This window comes from Morus notabilis, unplaced genomic scaffold, assembly GCF_000414095.1.
Source record: "Morus notabilis unplaced genomic scaffold, ASM41409v2 Scaffold1379, whole genome shotgun sequence".
NCBI lineage: Eukaryota > Viridiplantae > Streptophyta > Magnoliopsida > Rosales > Moraceae > Morus > Morus notabilis.
In genome coordinates this window covers 143,456-164,900 of record NW_010360711.1, presented here as the reverse complement: position 1 = coordinate 164,900, position 21,445 = coordinate 143,456, and the positions used below count along the sequence as shown (strand labels likewise).

Sequence of the window (21,445 nt, the reverse complement as noted above, 5' to 3'; positions counted from 1 at the left end):
AAACATTTCATTATAAATCGAGTGAAGGAGCTCCTTTTTTCATTTGAGAATTAAGAATGTTCCGTACAAATAAAAAGAATTAGGAAAAATCCAAAAAGGGTGAAAACAGCCGTAAGAAAAGTGAGATCGAGTAGGGGCATAAGAGACATTACAGCGCATTGGAAAACAAAGACGGGCCATAGGCGTAGACAAAATTCAAAGAATCAACAGTAAATAAAGAAAGTCTCGGTTTTGGAGGGAGCACCAAATGCCCAAAGACAGAGGGTCCAAATTCCCAAGGCGGCACTTCTCTCCTCTTTGGCGCTTCACCTTGGCCGGCACGTGAACCCGTCAACCACTTCTCCCTCTCTCTCTCTCCTCTCATTCTCTCTCTACACCATGTTCGGAGCTGGCACCAGCTCCAGGTCGCACCGATCTTCCTCCGCCATCTCGCCCTTCCGTTCTCGGAAGTCCCCGGCGCCGTCGCCGTCGACGTCCTCCAAATCCGCCGGAATTCGCCCCTCGACGCCTTCCTCGACGACGTCGTCCAGGCCTCCGTCCAGGCTGTCTGCTTCTCCGGCGACGTCGGCTAGCCCTAGCTCTCCGATCCAGGCCGTCGACCGCCAGGACGTCGCCAAGGCCAAGGAGAATGTCACCGTCACCGTCAGGTTCCGTCCCCTCAGGTACTCCGTCGTCGGTTTCACTCCTCCTTGTTTGTCGGTTTGGCTTTTTCTGCGTGTCATTGGTCTGTCAGCTAGCTAGCTGCTGCTGACGGTTTCGAGCTTTTTACTTTTTGTTCTGGTTTGCCTTATTTGACTTGATTATTATGGTGATATTTGGGATGTGAATGTGAATTAATCAGTCCACGAGAGATTAACAAAGGGGACGAGATAGCGTGGTACGCGGACGGAGATAATACAGTGAGGAATGAGTACAATCCTTCCATTTCCTATGGTTTTGGTTAGTCTTTTTTATGTTCAAATTTCAATTGTCCTTATATACATATCTTTTCTTTGCCTTTTCTGTTGATACGTATTTGCAAAATGATATCTTGTCGTGTGGAAATTAGTTTTGAAGCTGCATTTAACATTTTATTTTCTAAGTAGTTAGATCTTGTGATGTGGATCCTCGATTGCTCACGAGTGTTTTTCTGTTTTTTTTTTTTTTTTTTTTCCTTCCTGATGCAGATAGGGTATTTGGTCCAGCAACAACGACACGCCATGTTTACGACGTTGCTGCTCAGCATGTTGTTTGTGGTGCCATGGAAGGAATTAATGGTAATTAACACAGTCGCATATTCTTAATAATGTATTTTGTTATAAGAGTATCTAATATCAGTATCCAAAATGGAAAGATCACCTTTTTTTTTCTTTTCCAGTCTCGTTGTTTTTGGGGTGTTCCCCATAATTTTGGTAGTTACATAGGCATAGGTCTCTTTCCTTCGTAAAGGTGCACATTTAACTTTTAGTTGAGGCGTAATTTCTTTCCCATCTAAATCCAATTTATGCTGTTAATTTGCCCATCTTGTGTAAAATACAAAAATATACGCATAATCCCACCACACAATTTACAACTTTGTCATTGGCTATCTGCCTATCTCCATATCTGCAGGTACAGTGTTTGCATATGGCGTTACCAGTAGTGGAAAAACCCACACGATGCATGTAAGTTCTAAGCTTCTCGCAGTTCTGGTTCTGGTTCAGTTTTTCGTCTTGTGTCCGCTTTTGTTAGTTCTTCTTTCTCATCTACGTTAGTTTGCTTGCCTACTATTTTATGTTCATATGAAGATTTAGAGGAGCTATACATGTTTTGTTTGTGTGAAATGTTTGCAAACTAAAAATTATGAAGTTCTACATCTTCTCTTGTACTTCAGGGGGAGCAAAAGTCACCTGGAATCATTCCATTGGCAGTTAAGGATGTTTTTGGCATTATACAGGAGGTAATGGATTACTTTAACTTTATTCGTAAGTTGTTACCCCATTCTCTATCGTAACATTCTTCATTATGTTTCAGACTCCTAGGCGAGAGTTTCTTCTACGAGTTTCATATTTAGAAATTTACAATGAGGTTAGACTTTCTCAACTTCCATATGACCTATATCTTTTTTGGGGACTTGGGGCTATATTTTGTCAAAAGGATTTCACTTGGTATCATGTAGTTTAAGGGCAAAGTATGTTAATCCATGAGTATTTGCAGTTTTGTCGTACAAGCCCGGACTTGTAGAGTACCTGCATATCCCAAGAGATCGCATCAGTATGGAATTGTTTTGGTCCTAAAATAAAATTTATAGTCAAGTGAATTTTAAGTTTATCTACATGCAATAAGGTTGCTTCAACTCATTTGGGGTTTGAAAACCTAATCCATCAGTATTTGCAGTTTTGTCGTACAAGCCCGGACTTGTAGAGTACCTGCATATCCCAAGAGATCGCATCAGTATGGAATTGTTTTAGTCCTAAAATAAAATTTATAGTCAAGTGAATTTTAAGTTAATCTACATGCAATAAGATTGCTTCAACTCATTTGGGGTTTGAAAACCTAAGGAATTTAAACTTTTGAAGAGGGTTTAATTCAGCCATTCTACTCTCCCTCTTTTGGTTAAGATTATCAAGGAAAATTGTCAAAGAGTTTGTTAAAACCAAAAGCTCATTTGGAGATCGAAACTTGGTTTAGTTTGGCCTTCTTAATTTACAACCTAAAATATCAGGACAAGGGAACCTGTAAAGCTATGACAGTGGAATGGTTCAAAATTCTTTACTTCTGGTGTAAAATGAGGTGGAAAAGAAGGCGATGCTAATAACCAATGATATATTGCTCACTGTAATTTTGGTTTCTGTATTCCTTCACTTGAAGGTGATTTTTTTTTTTTTTTTTTTAAAGATTATTCTACAAATAGGTTTGCGAGAATCTATTTAGCTCTATATTTTAGCTCCGTGGCTGGTTAGGTCGTTTTTGAGGGTTCAATGTTCTCCTTTATTCTTTTGGTTTTGTTTCGTTTTCTTAACAAATTTTATTTATTTTGATAAAGATTAAAAGTTTTTATTTGTTGTGTTTATTTATAAGCTGTAAAAACATGAATGATATTTTACTAAAATGGTGTTTTAGTTTTTAATACACTTTCCAATTGACCCAAAATTTTCAGGTACTTATTCAATCTTTTAATCTGTAGCTTTCTGTTGATACACTTAAATCTGAACATTGACGAAGCATATGCTGCTTTATTTGTCGATTTATCTATTTTGTTTGGTGCTTTTTTTTTTAATTTTTAATTTTTAATTTTTTATACTGATAAGTTGTCTTGGATCTACCTACTGTGTCCAGGTTATAAACGATTTGCTGGATCCAACAGGACAAAATCTTCGAATTCGAGAAGATTCACAGGTGAATCAATAAAGGAAGTTAATAATAAAAGTCTTTAAGTCTGAACTCGTTTCTATTTTTATCCTTTGAAAGTGTCACGCCCCTAAACAAGAGTTAGTGACGTAGAGACTTGTTTAGAAATTAAACTTGATTAAGAGGGTGATTAAACCGTTAACATTTCAAAATTTAATTTCAAATCCCAAACACTCAGGTATTTTCAAATAAGCCCCGCTATGTTAACGAAATCGAGTTTTAAGAAAAAATGAAACGGACTTTACAAAACACAATTACTGTTAAGATCAACATCAAAAGTCAACCTCCGGCATTCACAGGGTTATACTTGTGCATACATAATTAAATACAAAAAAGTAAATAACTGACATCAATCACAGTCTAGTAAAGTTTAGGGTTTTACAATCCATAATTAATACATGTCTTAATGAGTTTGAGTAAGATGGAAAATGCTTCACCGCTTCCTTTCTTCTAGAACTGAATTCCTCACCTATTATGCGCTGCTACTAGCGTCGCCTGGGTGGGGTTAAATACATTTGAAACATAGAAAAATAAGCGAAAGACTCAGTAGGATAAGATTTATAAAACTGAATAAATAAGTAAGTGAATAAAATGAAATAGTCAGGCCCGAAATAATCATTCGGAACCAAACAATCTTTTTTTGAAAGGTAAATAAACTGAAATTCCAGATTACAGGCAACCAGCAAGTAATTTAAGTAATTAAATTACTTATGACCAAAGCAAGGCCTTAACACCACTGTAGTCGCCCGTCCGGATTTCGGGTTCTGCCCCCAAGGATACAATCTCCATATCCTATATAGGCTATTAGCGGACTTACCAGTTCACAAGATACGATCTCCATATCTTAAGAAAATGTTCATTAAAAACTTAAATCAATCCATTATGAGATCAATAGCGAAAATCAAGCTATTGTCTTGAAAGTACTTTTCTTTATCAACATATCCTTATCTTTTGAAAACATTACTTGGCCAAAACACTTTAAAACAGGCTAACAAAGATATGAGAAGAATATCCTACCTCTCGGATGTCAAACCTGTAGCTAGCTTCTCGTCACCTTAACCTCCGCTTTCCTTACAGTCTGTTTGGTATGATTGAAAACTGGAAGGAAAGAAAATATTTGAGGGATTTTAGGATGAAAATTGATAGATTGAGATGTTTGGTAGGAAGGAAGTTTGGATGGAAAGGAAATTTAGGTGGAAAAACTAAGGAGTGGGTCCCACTATATTTCTTCTTTCAATAAGTGGGCAGAAAATGGAATGGAAAATGGGGACAACTAATTAAAGTGAGCAAAGTTACTAAATTACCATTTTCTCCATCAACGTCCAAGCAAAAAATTTAAGGGTATAAAAGTAATTTACGAGTAAGATTTTCTCTTTCCTCCCAATTTAACTTCCAATACCAAACAAGTGAAGGTAAGCTCATTTTCTTTCCATCTTCTCGTACCAAATAACATATAAGAAAATCAATTTTCTTTCCATCATTGCTATTTTTCATCACTTTCATATTTCTTTTCTATCTTATTTTCTTTCCTTCCTACCAAACATAGCATTAAAGCTTTAATACTTGACCTTCTCCACTAGCTTTATCACAAAAGCAATATCTTAGGATATATTTCTCATTCCTAAAACGAATTAAGTTCAATCATGTCTAATTGTTTCTTATTAGTGTGCCTTGACTCAAATCCAAGTTTCACAAACGATTTTATAATTCAGTTTGGGGGTTCTTTAAAAATTGAAATCCAATTCATGGGTTTGGTTTCGTATTTAATTTCAGCTTAAAAACAAGTTTTTAAAGAAATTTCGACAGCATGCCGGTATAAATAGGAAAAATGCTAAACCTGCAATTCAAGTTCAATTTCAAAATAAATTCTCCAAAAATCATCAAAACCAGTTTCCAATCAATTCAACAAGTTCAATAACTGAAAACCCTCATATTCAATTCAATTCTAACAACAATTGTTCAAATCTAAACCCTAACTCAAAATTATTCAAATCTAACCAAAATTTCAAAATTTCAAATCAATAACTCAAATTCAAGTGTGGGTTTTCAAGAAATCTTTACCTCAAAGTGATTGAAACTTGTTTCTCTCCATTTCTCTCGTTTTTGTTTTTGTTTTGTTTCTGTGGGTCTTGGCCAGCAAGCTGAGAGAGAGAGAGAGAGATGCGGCGGTGGGAGAAACCAGAGGAGAGAGAGAGAAAAGAAACAAAGAAAGAGAGAGAGAGAGAGAGAGAGAGAGAGAGAGAGGAGCTACGGGAGGGAAAAGAAGGAAAGGAAAAAGAAGAAAAGAGAAAAAAAAAAAAGGAAAAAGAAAAGAAAAGGGAAAAAAAAGGAAAAAGGGAAAAAGGAAAATGCATTAAAATTTAAGTGTATTTTCAAAAATTTTTATTGTGAAATCATAAATACTAAAAATAATATAAAGTTCATTGATTAATTGAGAAAGTCAAATTAAGCACACTAATAACTCATAATTTAGCATAATTAAACATGTTTAATTCTGGAGGGCGTTACAGAAAGGCTGCCGATCAGCTGCTTCAGAAACTCTTTTTTACCTGTCTGTTTCTGGTGTCTGCATGGTTCTCTTTTCCTAGACTATTTGCTGTGCCAAGTGCAAAGTTTTGTTACTAGAATAGTTTGTCTTTTGGCAGGGAACCTACGTTGAAGGAATAAAAGAAGAAGTTGTTTTATCACCTGCTCATGCTCTTTCACTTATAGCATCCGGGGAGGGTAAGTAAATTCTATGGTTTCTGTTTTCTAGTATTAAGCTTGAAGAAAACATTGTTATTTCTATGTTGGATTTGCTGAAGGACAATCTTTCATATATTTGGCTACATGTTCTCAATAGAAACATTGTTTTGTTCCCCTTGACCTCATTCTTTTCATAACTATTGTTGCAAGTATGATTATGAACGTATTTTTTGTTCCCTCTCTCTGTCGCTTTCTCTCCCAGTTCTTTTTGCCTTTTCTCCCTTTAAATTTGGTTCTTTTAGATCTTTTTCCTGTTTTTTCCCTTATGTAATTTCAGCTTTTTTTAGCACCTCTTAACATGTCTTTTTTGTCCCTTTAATGTGCAGAGCACAGGCACGTGGGCTCTAATAATTTCAATCTACTTAGTAGTCGGAGCCACACTATATTCACCTTGGTAATTATTGTCTTTCTTAGATTAATTTAGAACGTCTCTAGGCGATGACTTAGCTCCATTTGAACTTCTAAATAATGTATTAACTCATGATTTGGTTGTCTTTTTAAGAAATAAACATTACTCTTTTTGGCATACTAGTTTTGAACTTTGTTCTAAAGCTTTGGTTTTGAATGTTTTCTGGCTGAGTATTCTTGCTGAATTAAGTACTAGTTCCTTGTATTAATACAACTTATGCTTGGTGCTGATGCACAATTATCTTTCAGACTATTGAAAGCAGTCTGCACGGGGAAGATCACAGTGAAGAAGACGTGACCTTGTCCCAGTTGGTAATATCTCTCCTGTCTTTGTATTTTAAATATGGTCTGCTGTCTATTCTCCTGGACCCCGCCTTATTGTCTGGTTCACCTGAATACATTCTTTTTTATAATTCATTTAATTGCATTGTGGTGCTCCGATCTATATTAATATAGATTTCCTCTGCAGCACTTAATCGATCTTGCAGGTTCTGAAAGTTCTAAAACTGAAACAACTGGATTACGAAGAAAAGAGGGATCATACATCAACAAAAGCTTACTTACCCTTGGAACCGTAAGATTAATCAATTATCTTTTGTCCTAAATGGACGATAAGCAATTCCCAAAGTCCCACCTATTATTCCCCCTTAAATTTTTTATTGCTTTGATAGATGGTAAACTTAAATAAATCTTAGTACAAGATTTGTACTTTCAAGCTCATTAATTAATAACAATATGCTTGAAGCTTTGCAGAGTCTAATATAATCCTCTATGGGTTGGGTGTATTAGAGTTGATTCATACTTATGACAATAAAATTGGATGCTTTTTTTTTGTACTTCTGGTAGTCTGATTGGCAAAGCTTGCTTGACTGTTGTTTTTTCATCATGTATAATGAATTGATGAGGACTGTATCTTTCCAATGTTTATTTGTTGTAGTCTTTTTCAATATTGGTAATTCTTCTTTAGTTTGTGTTATTTATTATTGATTCCCTCTTGGTGTAGGTGATTTCTAAACTGACAGATGGAAAAGCAACACATATTCCGTATCGAGATTCAAAACTCACCCGTCTATTGCAGTCATCCCTTAGCGGTCATGGACGGGTTTCTGTAAGTATTATGCTAGAAACTTTCAGACGGTCTTGTCGAGTTAGTATTCACTGTATCGGTTCTCTCTCTTTGCAATTGTTGTATGTTTTTAAATATTTGGCGTATTACTCATTTTGGGAGATGATCTTATGTCATTGTAGCTTATTTGCACAGTGACTCCCGCCTCTAGCAATAGTGAGGAGACACATAACACACTGAAGTTTGCACATCGTAGCAAACGTGTAGAAATAAAGGCTTCTCAAAATAAGGTGAGTCTCAAATGTCATTAGTAGGACAATGTGCTTAATGGATGCTGATTCTTTTCCCCCCTTTAATGTTTCCTCTTAGATTATGGATGAAAAGTCTCTCATCAAAAAGTATCAAAGAGAAATTTCCAGCTTGAAGCAGGAGCTTGAGCAATTAAAGCGTGGCATGATGGAGAATCCAAATGTCGCTGCATCTACTCAAGAAGATCTGGTTAATCTGAAGCTGCAGGTTTGTGGAGCTAGTCACTGACATCTGATAATTACTAGTATACTGAGTATGACATATAAAAGTATTAGCATAAAAATACGAGATAGTATAAGCAACAAGGTTCACGGTAATATGGTACTGTGAATTAAGATGCAGTCTTCTGTAATGCTACAGTGTTATTTCTTTTCCCCTTTGCAGACAGATTTTGCTTTCCCCATAAACTTGGTTTCTTTTTGGATACCCTTGTACTGTTGACTTGCTATTTGTTTCTAATTAATGCTATTTTATGATGCCAAAGCTGGAAGCCGGTCAGGTTAAACTACAGTCGAGATTGGAAGAGGAGGAAGAAGCCAAGGCAGCTTTGATGGGGAGAATTCAGCGATTGACCAAACTGATATTGGTGTCAACAAAGAATACATTGCCAACAAACATTTCTGAACAACCTGGCCATAGACGAAGGCATTCCTTCGGGGAAGATGAGGTGTGATTAGTGTTTCCATTAGTTAAGAACCTTGTTGGTGTGTTGCATTGCATTTTAAGTAATTCTAGATTCACATTGATTTGTCACCGCTCATAGTTTCAATACATTAGCAATACTTTCACCTTGAGACTTACAATTAGATCCCTTTTCCATTGCAGCTGGCATACTTACCAGATAAAAAGCGGGAGTACATGGTAGATGATGATGCTAGAAGCTATGGGTCTGAGATTCCATTGGATGTTAGGGATGACGTGACTAGTCTAGATGAGTTGGTCAAAGATTACAAAAGGAACCGAAGGCGTGGAATGCTTAACTGGTTTAAACTGAAAGTACATTCTTTACTTCAATTTATTCTCGATATATTTTTGCGTTTCTGGTTTAATAGATAATAGTTCATACCTACAGTGATTAACCTTAACTTAACAAAGCTCAACTGCTGTCTTTTCAGAAACCTGAGAATATGGCTGGGTTATCACCCAGTACTGATTGTGAGAGCTCAGCAAGTGGCTCTACTGCATCTCGTTCTAAATCTTCTCAGAGAGTCATGTTCACTGAAATGAAAGATGGAAGAAGAAAATCAGTCGGTAACAAGGGAGATGATTCTACCAGTGTTGACTCATTTCCAGAAAAAACTCAAGCAGGTGATTTATTTAGTGCTGCAGTTGGAGATCGTCGTTTGCCACCGGTAAGAAAAGATTCTGTATGCTTTTTGGTGCTAGCTTGTGTAGCTAACCATCTCATGTAATACAAGCGAAAACTCTATGAACTCGGGTATTTGGAGGGTATCTCTTGTTGACATGCGCTTGGAATCAGTATATCATACATTTAAGGCTACTAATGTAACAATTGTCTGTTTGTGTATTTTACATCACTACAGAGCTTAGTTTCTGTACTTGTACTTTTTAAGCCTTACATCACTACAGAGCTTAGTTTCTGTACTTGTACTTTTTAAGCCTTGCTTAGTAATGTTTTGCTGTTTTTGTTTTATAAAATTATATTTTACTGTTTGTGGTTTATAAAAATTAAGTAGTAAATAATGATGCGAGGGATTACAACGTTCTGATTCTCTAAGGAAATATAAACATCATCAAAGCCTTGGTGTATTGGAATTCTCTGTGTTATTTATTTTTCTTGAATTGCTATTTCAGAAGATATTGCTTTCTAGCTTGTTGTGCCTATTTTAAAGAATTAGATCACTGGTGGTTTATGTAGCCTTCGTGTCAAATAGTCAATATGACTTTCGTGCTAATGAATTCCTTGCAGAGTGGGACCACCATTACAGATCAAATGGACCTTTTCCGGGAACAAGTGAAGATGTTAGCTGGAGAGGTGGCTTTGTCTACAAGTTCTCTTAAAAGACTGTCAGAGCAAGCAGCTATCAACCCTGAAGATTCACATATTAAGGTGAGCTACTCTTTGGTATATTGTTTAAATATGATTTTGTGTTGGTGAGTATTTGATAGTCATCTTAATAAATGCAGGAAAAAATGCGGAAGTTGAAGGATGGAATTAGTGAAAAGAAGCTTCAAATACGGATTCTGGAGCAACACATGATTGGATCATTTGAGATGACTCCACATACAAACAGCATTGAGTTGTCTCAGGTATACTTAGTTGCTCTCATAGGAAGACACCATTGTCATAATTTCCTTAGCTCAATCAAATGCCCTTCAAAAGTTTTTTCTATTTAAAATCATATTATCATTCCTTACTTCATAAAGGTACTTAGATAATTGTTTTCATCTATCGTGGCTGGTTTTTGTTGAAACATTTTTGTATTGGCATGTTATCGATGATATGATTGTTCAATATCATCCACCATGAACCATGACCTGTTTTCCAAGTTTTCTATAGCAATTTATACACACACACACACACACACACACAATATTTTGTTTTTTTTTTTTTTTTTTCTAATTAGTTTGTTATGCTTTTTGTATAGGCCCTGTCCAAGCTTACCACACAGCTAATTGAAAAGACATTTGAGCTGGAGGTTTGTTTTCATATTTATTTCACAGCCATAAAAATGGTAACTCAATATCAGAAGCCAAAAATAGTATACTAATTTGATCTCTCTGTCTTGTGTTGAGCATTCAAGATCAAGTCTGCAGATAATAGGATACTACAAGAGCAACTACAAATGAAGGTAAAGCTACAAGTCTGCACGACCTCTCTCTATTCTTGACTTGTTGATTGCTTTGTTTATTTATTGATTTATTTTTGAAACTGAGTTGTTGATATTTTATTATTTGTTTCTGTTTTAGATATCAGAGAATGCTGAGATGCAAGAGACTATTCTTCTGCTGAGGCAACAGCTCAGTTCTTTATCAGAGAAAAGTGCAAGTAGTTTTCAAACAGTTGTTGACAATGGTGCTATTTCACTCGATATATTTTCTGATGAACTGTTGAAAAAGAACCCCAGAGAAAGCAAGGTTACTTCATGTGGGGAAGCATATGCTGATGAAAATACACCAACAAGCGTCATGAGCTTGAACAGAGTATTATCCCTTGAGGACTCGAAAGAGTGCAACTTCAATCCCCAAATTTATATGCAGGTTATTTTGGTTCTTTGGAGTCATCTTTTTCTGTTGGAGAATCCAATATGCTGTCTTACTATTACATGATCTTTCTCCTCTCTCTCTCTCTGTTTTTTTTTTTTTTTTGGATTTTACCAAGTGAAAACTATCATATTCTCCTTGTTATCAAGTAGTTCCCTAATGTGTCGCTTTTCCATAGGCTGCTGAGATGGAGGACTTAAAACAAGATCGGGTTAGACTGACTGAGGAAAAGGACGGGCTTGAAGTTCAGAATATGAAACTGGCAGAGGAAGCATCATATGCTAAAGAGTTGGCTGCGGCTGCAGCAGTTGAACTCAGAAACTTGGCTGCGGAAGTAACCAAACTTTCTTATGAAAATGCGAAGCTGACTGGTGAATTGGTTGCTGCAAAAGAGGGTCACTGCCGGTCAACTTCTTCTCAGAGTCCTAATTTATATCATTTTAAGCAAAATACTATAAATAGGGGTCGATCTGATGGCCGCTCTAAAAAGCCAGAGGAGGGAATTATTCTTGAGGAGTTGCAGAAGGAGCTTAGTGCAAGATGCCAGAAAGAAGCTGCACTTGAAAAAGCCTTATCGGAAAGAGACAAAATAGAAGATGATCTGAGGAGAAGACTAGATGAAGCAAAACGACACGAAGAAGACTTGGAAAATGAGCTTGCAAATATGTGGGTGCATGTTGCAAAGTTGAGAAAGTCTAGCAACAATGCTGAGGATGTGCCGTCCGAAGTGATTCATTTAGCGGATGGTTCGCATTCAAGAGTTAGAAATGGGTTTCTGCCATCCAATGGCCACTCAGATATGTATAAAGATGATGAGATCTGCAAAAACATGGATAAGATGGGTGTCTTAGACGAGTTGAGAGCCAACTATCAAAAAGAAAAGAAAAGAGCCAAAGAGCTAGAAAGCTATATTTCTAGATTGAAGGTATGCACATTGCAGTCCCCCTTTTAGCAAACCTCTAGTAGTGAGAAGCTTTAAGACATGTCTAAATGGATTTTGCATGTTGTCAGTATACATTTTCCTATTGGTGGCAAAAGGATTTTACATGGTATATGCTTTGAGTGTGTATGCATCATATTGTGTGGGCTATCTATCTGTTTATAACATGTACATTCGGGTTTAGTTCATTCTTTTCTCACGTTTGCACCTAATGTCGTATGATAAACACCCATGCAATTTGTTAGGATCCTAGTTGAGTCCCACATTGCTAAGTATGGGCTTAGCATGTGGGTTTATAACCACTTGAGCACCATCTCCCTACAAGCTAGCTTTTGGGGATGAGTTCTACTCAAGGGTTATAACAATTGGTTTCAGAGCGAATTCTTGGGACAATGGCAGCGAGGAAGGTGGACGCGCTAGAAGAGAATTTAGAAGCGGAGGTTTGATTGCTCAAGACCACCATCGACGAGCGATTCAACACCGTCCAACAACAATTTTCGTCCCTTGAAGCCATGTTGCTGAAATTAACGGAGCTCCAACTTAACCCACCACCGGTAGCAGCGGCAAGCCACGGCGGCGCGGCGGGAGAAGGGTCCGGTGGTACGGAACCCGAGGTCGGCGACGGCGCAGAGGGAGGAGGGTTGGAATCCGCCCGTTTGGCGCGGCCAGAGGCGGCGGGACGTGGCCGATTTGTTGGCGCAGAGGGCGGCCCAGGTGACGCGCAACTTGGAGGAGCTTTTCCCGGCGTTGGGGGCGGTGGAGGAGGTTGGGTCGCGGCAGATCTGAAGGATTCGCGGCTGGAGGAGGCGGCCTAGGGTTTGGGGCGACGGGATTTGGTGTTTTGGCACCGCCATGGGGCGCGCCAGGGCTGGGGATGGCTGGGCACGGTGTTTCAGCGCCGTGGTGGGGAGATTCGGGACCTGGGTAGGTCGGATCTGGGGCTGGGCAGGCCGGATTTGGGGCTGGGCAGGCCGGATCCGGACCCGGGCAGGGTGGATTTGGGGGCGTACGGCCGGGAGGAGGAATTTCCGGCGAGAGGGGGAGCGGGTATGACGGAATCACGGCTGGGCAAGGTGGAATTGGGGCTGGGTCTGCCGGATTTATGGAGAATGGAGGAGAATCGGGAGGATGGCGGCCTCCCATGGCGCGAAATTGGACCGGGCATACCCAATTTGGGGCGGATTCTAGGGTACGGAAGCTGAAAATGCCCATTTTCGAGGGCGAGGATGCCTATGGATGCGTGCATAGGGTAGAACGCTATTTCGCCATCAATGGACTCTCAGAGAGGGAAAAAATGATGGCGGCGGCTTTATGTTTGGAGGGAAAGGCCCTTGCGTGGTTTCAATGGTGAGAACAACGGCAATCATTGAGGACTTGGGGTGAATTTAAGGACTGGTTGTTGCAGCGATTTCGAGCCACTCAAGAGGGAGATCTACATGAACAGTTTTTTTCCCTGATCCAGGATAAGACAGTCATGGAGTATAGGGAAAAGTTCGAGCTGCTATCGGGTCGCTTAGGGGAAATCTCAGAAGCGGTGTTGGAAAGAAATTTTATGAAGGGACTGAAGCCGGAGATCCGAGCGGTGCTACATTTGCTGAGACCGAGAGGGTTAGGAGAGACGATGGAGTTGGCACAAATGATTGCGGATAAAAATGCAACGGTGCGGGTCAGTAGGAGCAACACAGTCGGCTTTTCATACCAAAACAGCGCACCACCAGGAGGGCAGAAAACTCAGACGTTGGGATTTCAAAGAGAGACCCAAAAGGATCGGGATAGTGGGGTACGTCGGGGAGGGACTTTCAAGCGCCTCCCTGAGACAGAGATTCAGGACAAGAGGGCGAAGGGGTTGTGCTTTCGATGCGATGAGAAATTTTCCCCAGGGCACCGATGTAAGGACCGATCACTACAAGTCCTGACTGTGTGTGATGACGAGGAAAGGCGGAGAAGCAGCTGAAGAAGAGTTGATGGAGGAAGAACACCTGCATTTAGATGTGGCTGAGGTGTCGCTCAATTTAGTGGCGGGGTTCACACCGAGCCATTCCATGAAGATTAAAGGTAGGATTGGAGAGCAGGATGTGGTAGTGTTAGTTGACAGTGGGGCCACACACAATTTCATTTCCAACCGCGTGGTGGAAAAGATAGGGCTCCAGTTGACTGACACTGGGAGTTTTGGGGTGACCTTGGTAACCAGAGTGTTAGAAACGAGCCGAGGAATTTGCAAGGGGGTGATTTTGTTGCTCCAGGGAATTCAAGTGTTAGACGATTTCCTACCCCTGGATTTGGGAAGCACGGAAGTGATTTTGGGGATGAAGTGGCTTCAAACGTTGGGAGCGATGAAGGTGAATTGGAAGCTGTTGAGTATGGAATTTCAGGTAGGAAACCAACCAGTAATTCTGAGAGGCGATCCGAGTCTGTGCCGAACCTTGGTGTCATTGAAAACCATGGTGAAGGCGATTAAGGATGGGGGGGGGAGGATTCTTGGTGGAGTTGCAGAGTCTTGAGGGAAGGTAGCCAGAGACGGCTGAAGAGTCTTGAGGGAAGGTAGCCAGAGACGGCTGAGGAGGTACCGGAACCGATACAGGAGCTCCTAGACCAATTTGAGGGGGTGTTTCAAATGCCACAGGGTCTTCCTCCACAGCGGGGCCATGAACACGCCATAGTCTTGAAAGAGGAAACTCTTCCTATCAGTGTCAGGCTGTGCAGGTACCCACAAATTCAGAAGGATGAAATAGAGAGGGTGAGGGAGATGTTGGACACAGGCATTATACAACCCAGTGTGAGTCCATTTTCAAGCCCGATTCTGTTGGTCAAGAAGAAAGATGGAAGTTGGCGGTTGCCACCCTCTTCAGCGATTCATCCAGTTTTTCATGTATCTCAGTTGCGTCGGGCGATCGGCGAACACACATCATCTTCTTCGTTACCATCAACATTGGCAGAGGATATGGAAGTGGTGATGGAACCGTCCGCTTTAGAAGGCGTGCGTCGGGGAGCAACAGGTCATAAGGAGGTGCTGATTAGATGGAATAACTTGCCAGATTACGAGGCAACATGGGAGCCATTTGAAGTAATTCAACAGCAATTTCTTGAATTCCACCTTGGGGACAAGGTGTCGTTTTGGGAGGGGAGTAATGTTAGGCCCATAATTACTTATGTTAGACGTGGGAATAAGAGGGCAGGGGCAGTGTAGTCTTTTGGGTGTTTTATGGATTTAGGGCTTTAGTATAAAGAGGGCATTAGCAAGTAATTAGGTTTATGCTGAGTTTTGTCAAGTTATTAGGAGTAATTAGGAGTTTTGGAGAGATTGACCTACCTCTCGAATTGTAGGTCAGAATTTGTATTTCTGTTGATTGAATAATAACAGTAAGTCATAATTCAGCCCTAATCCCAATTGATTCTTCTCTGAGTCCTATCACAATTTGAAGACGTAGAATTGTAGGAGTTTGCAGTAATTAGACTACAGGGTCTTGGAACTTTTGGGTCACACACTGTTGCGGAACTTTTGGTGCTGATCATTCAAATAATGCCCTTTGGAACTGAAAGTTGGTTACTAGAATAAAAGTTTCTTTGAATTTTGGTTTTTATAATTAAACTAAACCATCTGTATTGGACGTACTAGTGCATCATAAACGTTCAATTTTACAACTGCAGTGGAAATATCTCAAGGGTAAAAGTTTAATGTTCAGGGTGACGCTATTTCCGGTTTGGATGTGGCGACTCTTGAAGAACTGCAGAATTTCCATGTGGATGCTATTACAAAAATTTGCCACGCAAAGGTGATTTCTCTTTTCTTTTCTTTCCAATGAGCTTAATGGTGCAAAACTGAATGCAAATTATACCAGTCTAAATGTTGGGCGCTTCTTGTTCCATTTGGATATTCAAATCTCTTTTGAGTTCCCTTAGCTAGCACTGACATAATTCTTAAAATATCTCCGGTTGAGATAATTATATTGACCATCTTAATTTAATGCAGTGTACGAGCCGCCTGTTGTAGCGTTGCCTCTGGTTGACCACCAAACTAACATCGCAGGTTGGTCTTGATCCTTAACCTAATTCATTAGCACATAGCATTAATAATCTTCATATATTCTAGATATTAACAAAGATTAGACCTGTTTGCATCAACGGTATGGGTTTGTAATAATGACAATCTTTATTATCTTTCTTCACTTAGGCCAGAATCAACCAAGCATTTTTTTTATTTTTTTTAATAGCGTCTCAAAATGATAATGTACTTTCTTTGCACGTCTTGCAGGTACTAAGCGGTTAATTTTTTTTTGTACAGTCAGGGAGGTATTAACTGAGAACGATTTGTCGAAGATGACCAAGGAAATGCAATTTTCTCGCAAGTAAATTTGGACGTCTGGCGGTAGAAAAAGAGTTCCACCACAGAAGTCAAAGAGTGTATTAGCAAAAAGAGTCAAGAGTGATAGGAGTGCAATTGTTGTACATAAAAGTTCCTCTTTAACAAAAATTTTATTGCTTTGTAATGTGCATGGTATACTAGCCTCCATTTCCTGCCCCGTAGATTATAGAGGAGGATAAGGATTCCAAAAAACCTCGTATCACCTAAGTACCCAACATATGTATGCATCGACCCCATATAATAGCATAAACCTACTTTTTTCCTTTTATTGGTATGAGTATTCTCTTTTCCTTTCACTTTATGTGTTGCTCTTGTCGTAGCTTTCTTCGGGTTGCAGGACAGCTCTCCGCTGCTATACCGAAATTCACTGCATACGGCTGAGAAAAAGCTCCATTATGATCAGCATCCACACTGTTTAAAACAGGGGGAAAAAGGGTGAGAAAATTCCGCAAAATCAGATGAAAGAAAGTAACTTACGAAGGTGATGGTTCAGAACTTGGGAAGCCTGTCGCAATTTACAGGGCCCCATCCAATCTGCTTCTTTTCGTTGTCGTAAATCACCATTTTCTCTTGCAAAGAAACGTCTATACAAACGGAAAATCAGATTGTCATAGGAAGCAGAAACGCCTAAAAAACACCATGTCGTTGTAACTATTATTAACGTGTTACCTCCAATTATATTGAGATTCTCCAACCCCACTTGAGTGCCATTCAAAATCCCCAAGCAAACACTGCCAAGTTTCTGAAAGGGAAACATCTCGTTAGCCATGTTTCCCAAAAGTCTCATCTCAATCAACCAAATGGCAAAAGGGAAAACAACCGTTTGGATAGCTCACCGTGACTATAAGATAAGCTTCTGGTAGCAACTGCAGCTGAACGTGTTTGAAGTTGGTGAAGCTCAGCGCCAACGGCGTGAAGAATTTCTTGGCGTCTTGGACAGATTTGAAAGCTTTGTTGCCTTTCCAGCAGATTGGCAGTGATTTATCCTCGGCCGTGTCCTTGAGAGGCTTTCCATTTAAGCTTTTCTTCACCTGAGACATGCACAAGTGATTTAGCTTTCCTTCAGAGAGTTGATAAATATACTGTATATAAAGTAATTATGTCGTCTTCGGTTTCTGTTTACCAGGTTAACCACGGCCTCATAAGCTGGAGAATTAAAGTAGGTGTAAGAGCTCCCACTGTCAAAAATCACCTCAAGGCCCTTTATGCCGGCAGGTTTTCCACCAAAATAGAGTTCTGCTGGTCCTGATCCGTAGTGTTTACTGAAAGGTAGGAATGCGGAATTTCCCTTTAAATTTAAGATTACTGTGCGGTTTATATATGCAAAAAATGCATATGTATATCTATAGGTTTCTATGTGACAGGTAACACGTACACATCTCAATAACGGCACATCATATCAAAATCAACAGCATGTGAAATTGAAAATTATGTTTGGATATGTTTTAAGGGGTTTGGAGTACTCACTCCACGTAATCTTGTGATATGGCTGTCCATGTGATTCCTGAAGAAGGAACAAAATCATCTCCAAAGAAGAGAAAGCCTCCGCCTCGGCTGCTAAGACAATGGCCAACAACATTTCGAGTTAGACCCATTTGAGTTAGCTGTGACAAGATACTGGCTTTGCCATTGCCAAGGCCAAGCACTCCTGCAGTCTGTGGAGGTGCTCCCGGACCGCCATATGTCTGATCATATCCACACCTGAAGCAAACAGAAAACATTAGCATTTACTCCCTACTCCATGTTGAATTGAGAGGGCAAAAGGAAGAGTAATCAGAGCAATCCCGACCCAAAGGCCAAACGAGGACCAAGAGTTGAGCCATTGCTGAATGTGAGTGGAATGCTGTCTCTAACCAACACCCCGAAAGATGATCCACGATCAGCATATTCGATTTCATAGTCACATTGATCGGTCGGGGATTTGCAAGGGTGGTTATTTGATGAATGGATGGCAGAGCAAATCGGGTCAGCGCAGTGCATGGTGTTGTTCTTGGGCTTATAAAGTTGATCACGCGGCTGCAAAATGCACATACACAAACACACCCAAACAAGCACTTAATCAGAAAACTAAAGAGAACAACAAGAATCACGGATTTAGTCGTTTCAAATCTCTTTAAGAAAAATAAAGAAAGATAAAGATTACCTTGGTGCAACCAGTACAAGGAGCATCACATTGGACCCAAGTGAGATCACTGCCCGAGTCAATGTCAAGGTCGTAAACCTTTGGTGGGTTTCCTATCTTCAGAGACACTGAGTAGTACCTGTTGAAACCAATATTTTATGCAGACAATTTGTGAAATTTCATTTCTTGTGATTCCAAGAAATGGCAATGACAAACGTAACCAAATATTTTATCACCACCATGTGCCAAAGTACTACAAGTATAAAACCGAAATAATTGTTAATGTCTCATATTTTTTTCCCTTGACAATTTATGTTTTAGCTTCATAATGTGTCATCAAACCTTTTTTTTTTTGTAATATGAACCATTTTTCTTTCAAGAAAGATAAGAAAGGAAAAAGCAAGGTCCGGAACATATACTTTCTTTTCTTTGGGGCAAAAAAAAAAAAAAGACATCAATTGGCAGTGACTCTTTCAACTTCTTCTAGAGCAACTACTGTGAGGACTTTGGAATATTCGAATGAGTTAGAAAAGGTCTAAAAGAAAAGGCTACTGGCTAAACTTTTTCAGACATGATAGTTTTCAGGTAGAAATCATCATTGGTCAAATAAATTGATTATACTTATTCGTGTTACCACTCAAATTCTCAACTTAAATTATTATATAATTACGTATATAAGAAAAAAAAAGTATAATTATACATATAAGAGAAAATTTTATAATAAAAAAATTAAATTTAAATTTTTATGAAAAAAATATTAAAATAATAAAATATGAGATGATTTGAGTTGTAAAAAGAATTATCCAATAATCAATATCACCCATCATTAATGAAAACAAATTAGGAAATTCATTTTTTTTATTCAAAAGGTCTGTCCGGAAATTTATGAAAACACCATCATAAAACAAAATATGGAAAGTTCAACCATAAAACAAAGATAGATAATGTAACAGAAACAAAGGATCAATAAAAGACAAAGTTATGAAAAAGACCATCATCAAACAAAATATCCCTAAGGGAAGTGGCCAAATCAACGTACCCAAGAGGATAAACATTTCCGTAAATGGGGAAAACGGCTGAAGATCCAATCTTTTTCGTTTGGGCTGGCTTTTTCTTGGGAGGAGGCTGATTGGCGGCCGAGAGAGAGCGTTGAAATGTCGCTGAGAAACAGAGAAAAAAGAAAAGAACCACCAATTCATTTCTCTTCATTTTCTCAGTACCACCCATTTCTTCTCCTCTGCTGTTGATTTAGATGAGAAATCCAACAAGAGAAGTTAAGCCTTTTATAGAGAAGAAGAAGATGTGGAGGATTAATTAATTAATCAAAAAAAAAAAAAGTGGCTGATTCTGTGAGCTGATTTGGAGGTTGGAGTGGGAAGTATGGAAGTCTAGTGGGCGTGTCTGGTTCCCTAGCCCCGGAGACACGCACGTGACAGAATCCACGCGTTCTGGAGAGAGAAAAACAAAAATTAAAAAAAAAATAAAGAAAAACAGGAAAGTTTCAGTGCAGTGAATAAGGAGGAAGAAATATTTGCAGAGGAAGAAGAGTACAGAGGAGAGAGTTGCCGAATTCCTTCCTCGGAAGTGTCGTAATATGTACCTTCACCGCGCAAAACCCGTTCTAGAACGCTGTTGACTGTCAACAAACTACGTGAAAAGTCCATTTCACCCTTCTATTTTTATCTTATTGTATTTTATTTTTTGCTGAATAAAAGTGGCATTGATGGTTGTCCCACTCTTTACCTACTTACGCTTGGTACGTGAGAATCAGTAAAAATTATATTCTCAAAAAAATAATAGAAGGTAATGTAATTTTTATGAATAATATATTATTATGTTTTATTCTATACATAAATCTTTTTTAAATTCTCAAGAATATTATATTATTATATTTAATTGTTCGCATGGAAGAAGATTCATAATAATAATAATAATAATAATAATAAAAATAATAAAAATAATAATAACAATAATAATAATAATAATAATAATAATAAGATTTTCATGATTTGGAGATTCTTGGGAATTTAAATAACACCATGTTAGGTGGTATTCAAATTACCTTAAAATGAGAGAAAGTGAATCCCATGATAATCACTTTTCTGAGAATCTAAGAATTATAATTCTTGTATCAAACATGGTAATATTACAGATTCTCATTCTTATCCTTAAGATTACTGCATATTAAATACCTCCTTATAGTTCCTTTAAAAATCCTGATATTTCACTAATAAAATAGAAATTTATTATTTTTATAAATATCCTTAAATATGTATCTTAATTTAAAATGTCTTTTGATTTTTTAAAATGGTTCCAAGTACCTTTTAATATATGGAAAATGATTCAAAACTACAAAATTTTACAAAAACTACTGCAGAAAGCAATCATCCGAAGGGATTAATTTGAGAAAAGAAAGAGAAAAAGTCACTATAAGGTATTTGGTGAAGACCCATTTGAATTCGAACACCAAATTGATGGAATTTAGACAGAAATACATGGATTATCGACGACAATACAGGCGGAGTGGTCAAATCTTCATTGGAATTTCTCGTTTCATCCCACCACTTGTTTAACATCTCCACACAGTAAACTTGGGTTGGCGCCGTCACCGGCCTACTTTCTTTAGATTATGTATTTCTTTAACAATTGTTTTTAATTACTGATTCGTTGTTTTTAAGTTTACTTATATGTTTTAATTGTGTTGATATTAATGTCACGTCAGTAATTTCGTTGAAATAATAGAAGGAAGTGAATGGAGAAGTTGTCTTGAATCAATTTTCATATATTGAGGGGGTATTTTGAAGTATTTTAAAAAAATTATAAGGATACTTTGAAATAAGGTATATACTTTAAGGAGTATTTATGAAAATAATTTAATAGAAATAACATAATTTAAAG

At 38.3% G+C, this 21,445-nt stretch overlaps 2 protein-coding genes across 5 annotated transcripts; one reads left to right on the top strand and one right to left on the bottom strand.

Moving 5' to 3' along the window:
- Positions 1 to 70: 70 nt before the first annotated feature.
- LOC21396541 (kinesin-like protein KIN-7C, mitochondrial) lies at positions 71 to 16,693 on the top strand. 2 transcript variants are annotated; one of them, XM_024164966.1, is made up of 26 exons: positions 71 to 662; positions 842 to 939; positions 1,167 to 1,256; positions 1,591 to 1,643; positions 1,853 to 1,918; positions 1,993 to 2,046; positions 3,298 to 3,357; positions 6,015 to 6,093; positions 6,441 to 6,508; positions 6,772 to 6,834; positions 6,992 to 7,096; positions 7,526 to 7,630; positions 7,771 to 7,878; positions 7,958 to 8,104; positions 8,382 to 8,564; positions 8,723 to 8,893; positions 9,013 to 9,249; positions 9,828 to 9,968; positions 10,046 to 10,168; positions 10,507 to 10,557; positions 10,663 to 10,710; positions 10,829 to 11,119; positions 11,301 to 12,047; positions 15,746 to 15,835; positions 16,033 to 16,089; positions 16,345 to 16,693. In XM_024164966.1, the coding sequence occupies exons 1-25, from the start codon at positions 379 to 381 to the stop codon at positions 16,051 to 16,053; spliced, it is 3,483 nt and encodes a 1,160-aa protein (XP_024020734.1). In that variant the 5' UTR covers positions 71 to 378; the 3' UTR covers positions 16,054 to 16,089; positions 16,345 to 16,693. The 2 variants fall into 2 exon arrangements, with proteins under 2 accessions (XP_024020734.1, XP_024020733.1); XM_024164965.1 differs by having other exon boundaries at positions 16,315 to 16,693.
- Positions 16,360 to 20,170, bottom strand: LOC21396540 (aspartic proteinase Asp1). Of its 3 annotated transcripts, none has more exons than XM_024164968.1 (10): positions 20,148 to 20,170; positions 19,587 to 19,995; positions 18,569 to 18,686; positions 18,215 to 18,441; positions 17,893 to 18,126; positions 17,549 to 17,687; positions 17,262 to 17,456; positions 17,095 to 17,167; positions 16,922 to 17,009; positions 16,360 to 16,836 (listed from the first exon to the last, which is right to left on the bottom strand). In XM_024164968.1, exons 2-10 carry the CDS (start codon positions 19,772 to 19,774, stop codon positions 16,719 to 16,721), a joined length of 1,380 nt encoding a protein of 459 aa, XP_024020736.1. In that variant the 5' UTR covers positions 19,775 to 19,995; positions 20,148 to 20,170; the 3' UTR covers positions 16,360 to 16,718. The 3 variants fall into 3 exon arrangements, with proteins under 3 accessions (XP_024020736.1, XP_024020735.1, XP_024020737.1); XM_024164967.1 differs by lacking the exon at positions 20,148 to 20,170 and adding an exon at positions 20,099 to 20,132; XM_024164969.1 differs by lacking the exon at positions 20,148 to 20,170 and having other exon boundaries at positions 16,727 to 16,802; positions 16,903 to 17,009; positions 19,587 to 20,117.
- Positions 20,171 to 21,445: the final 1,275 nt, after the last annotated feature.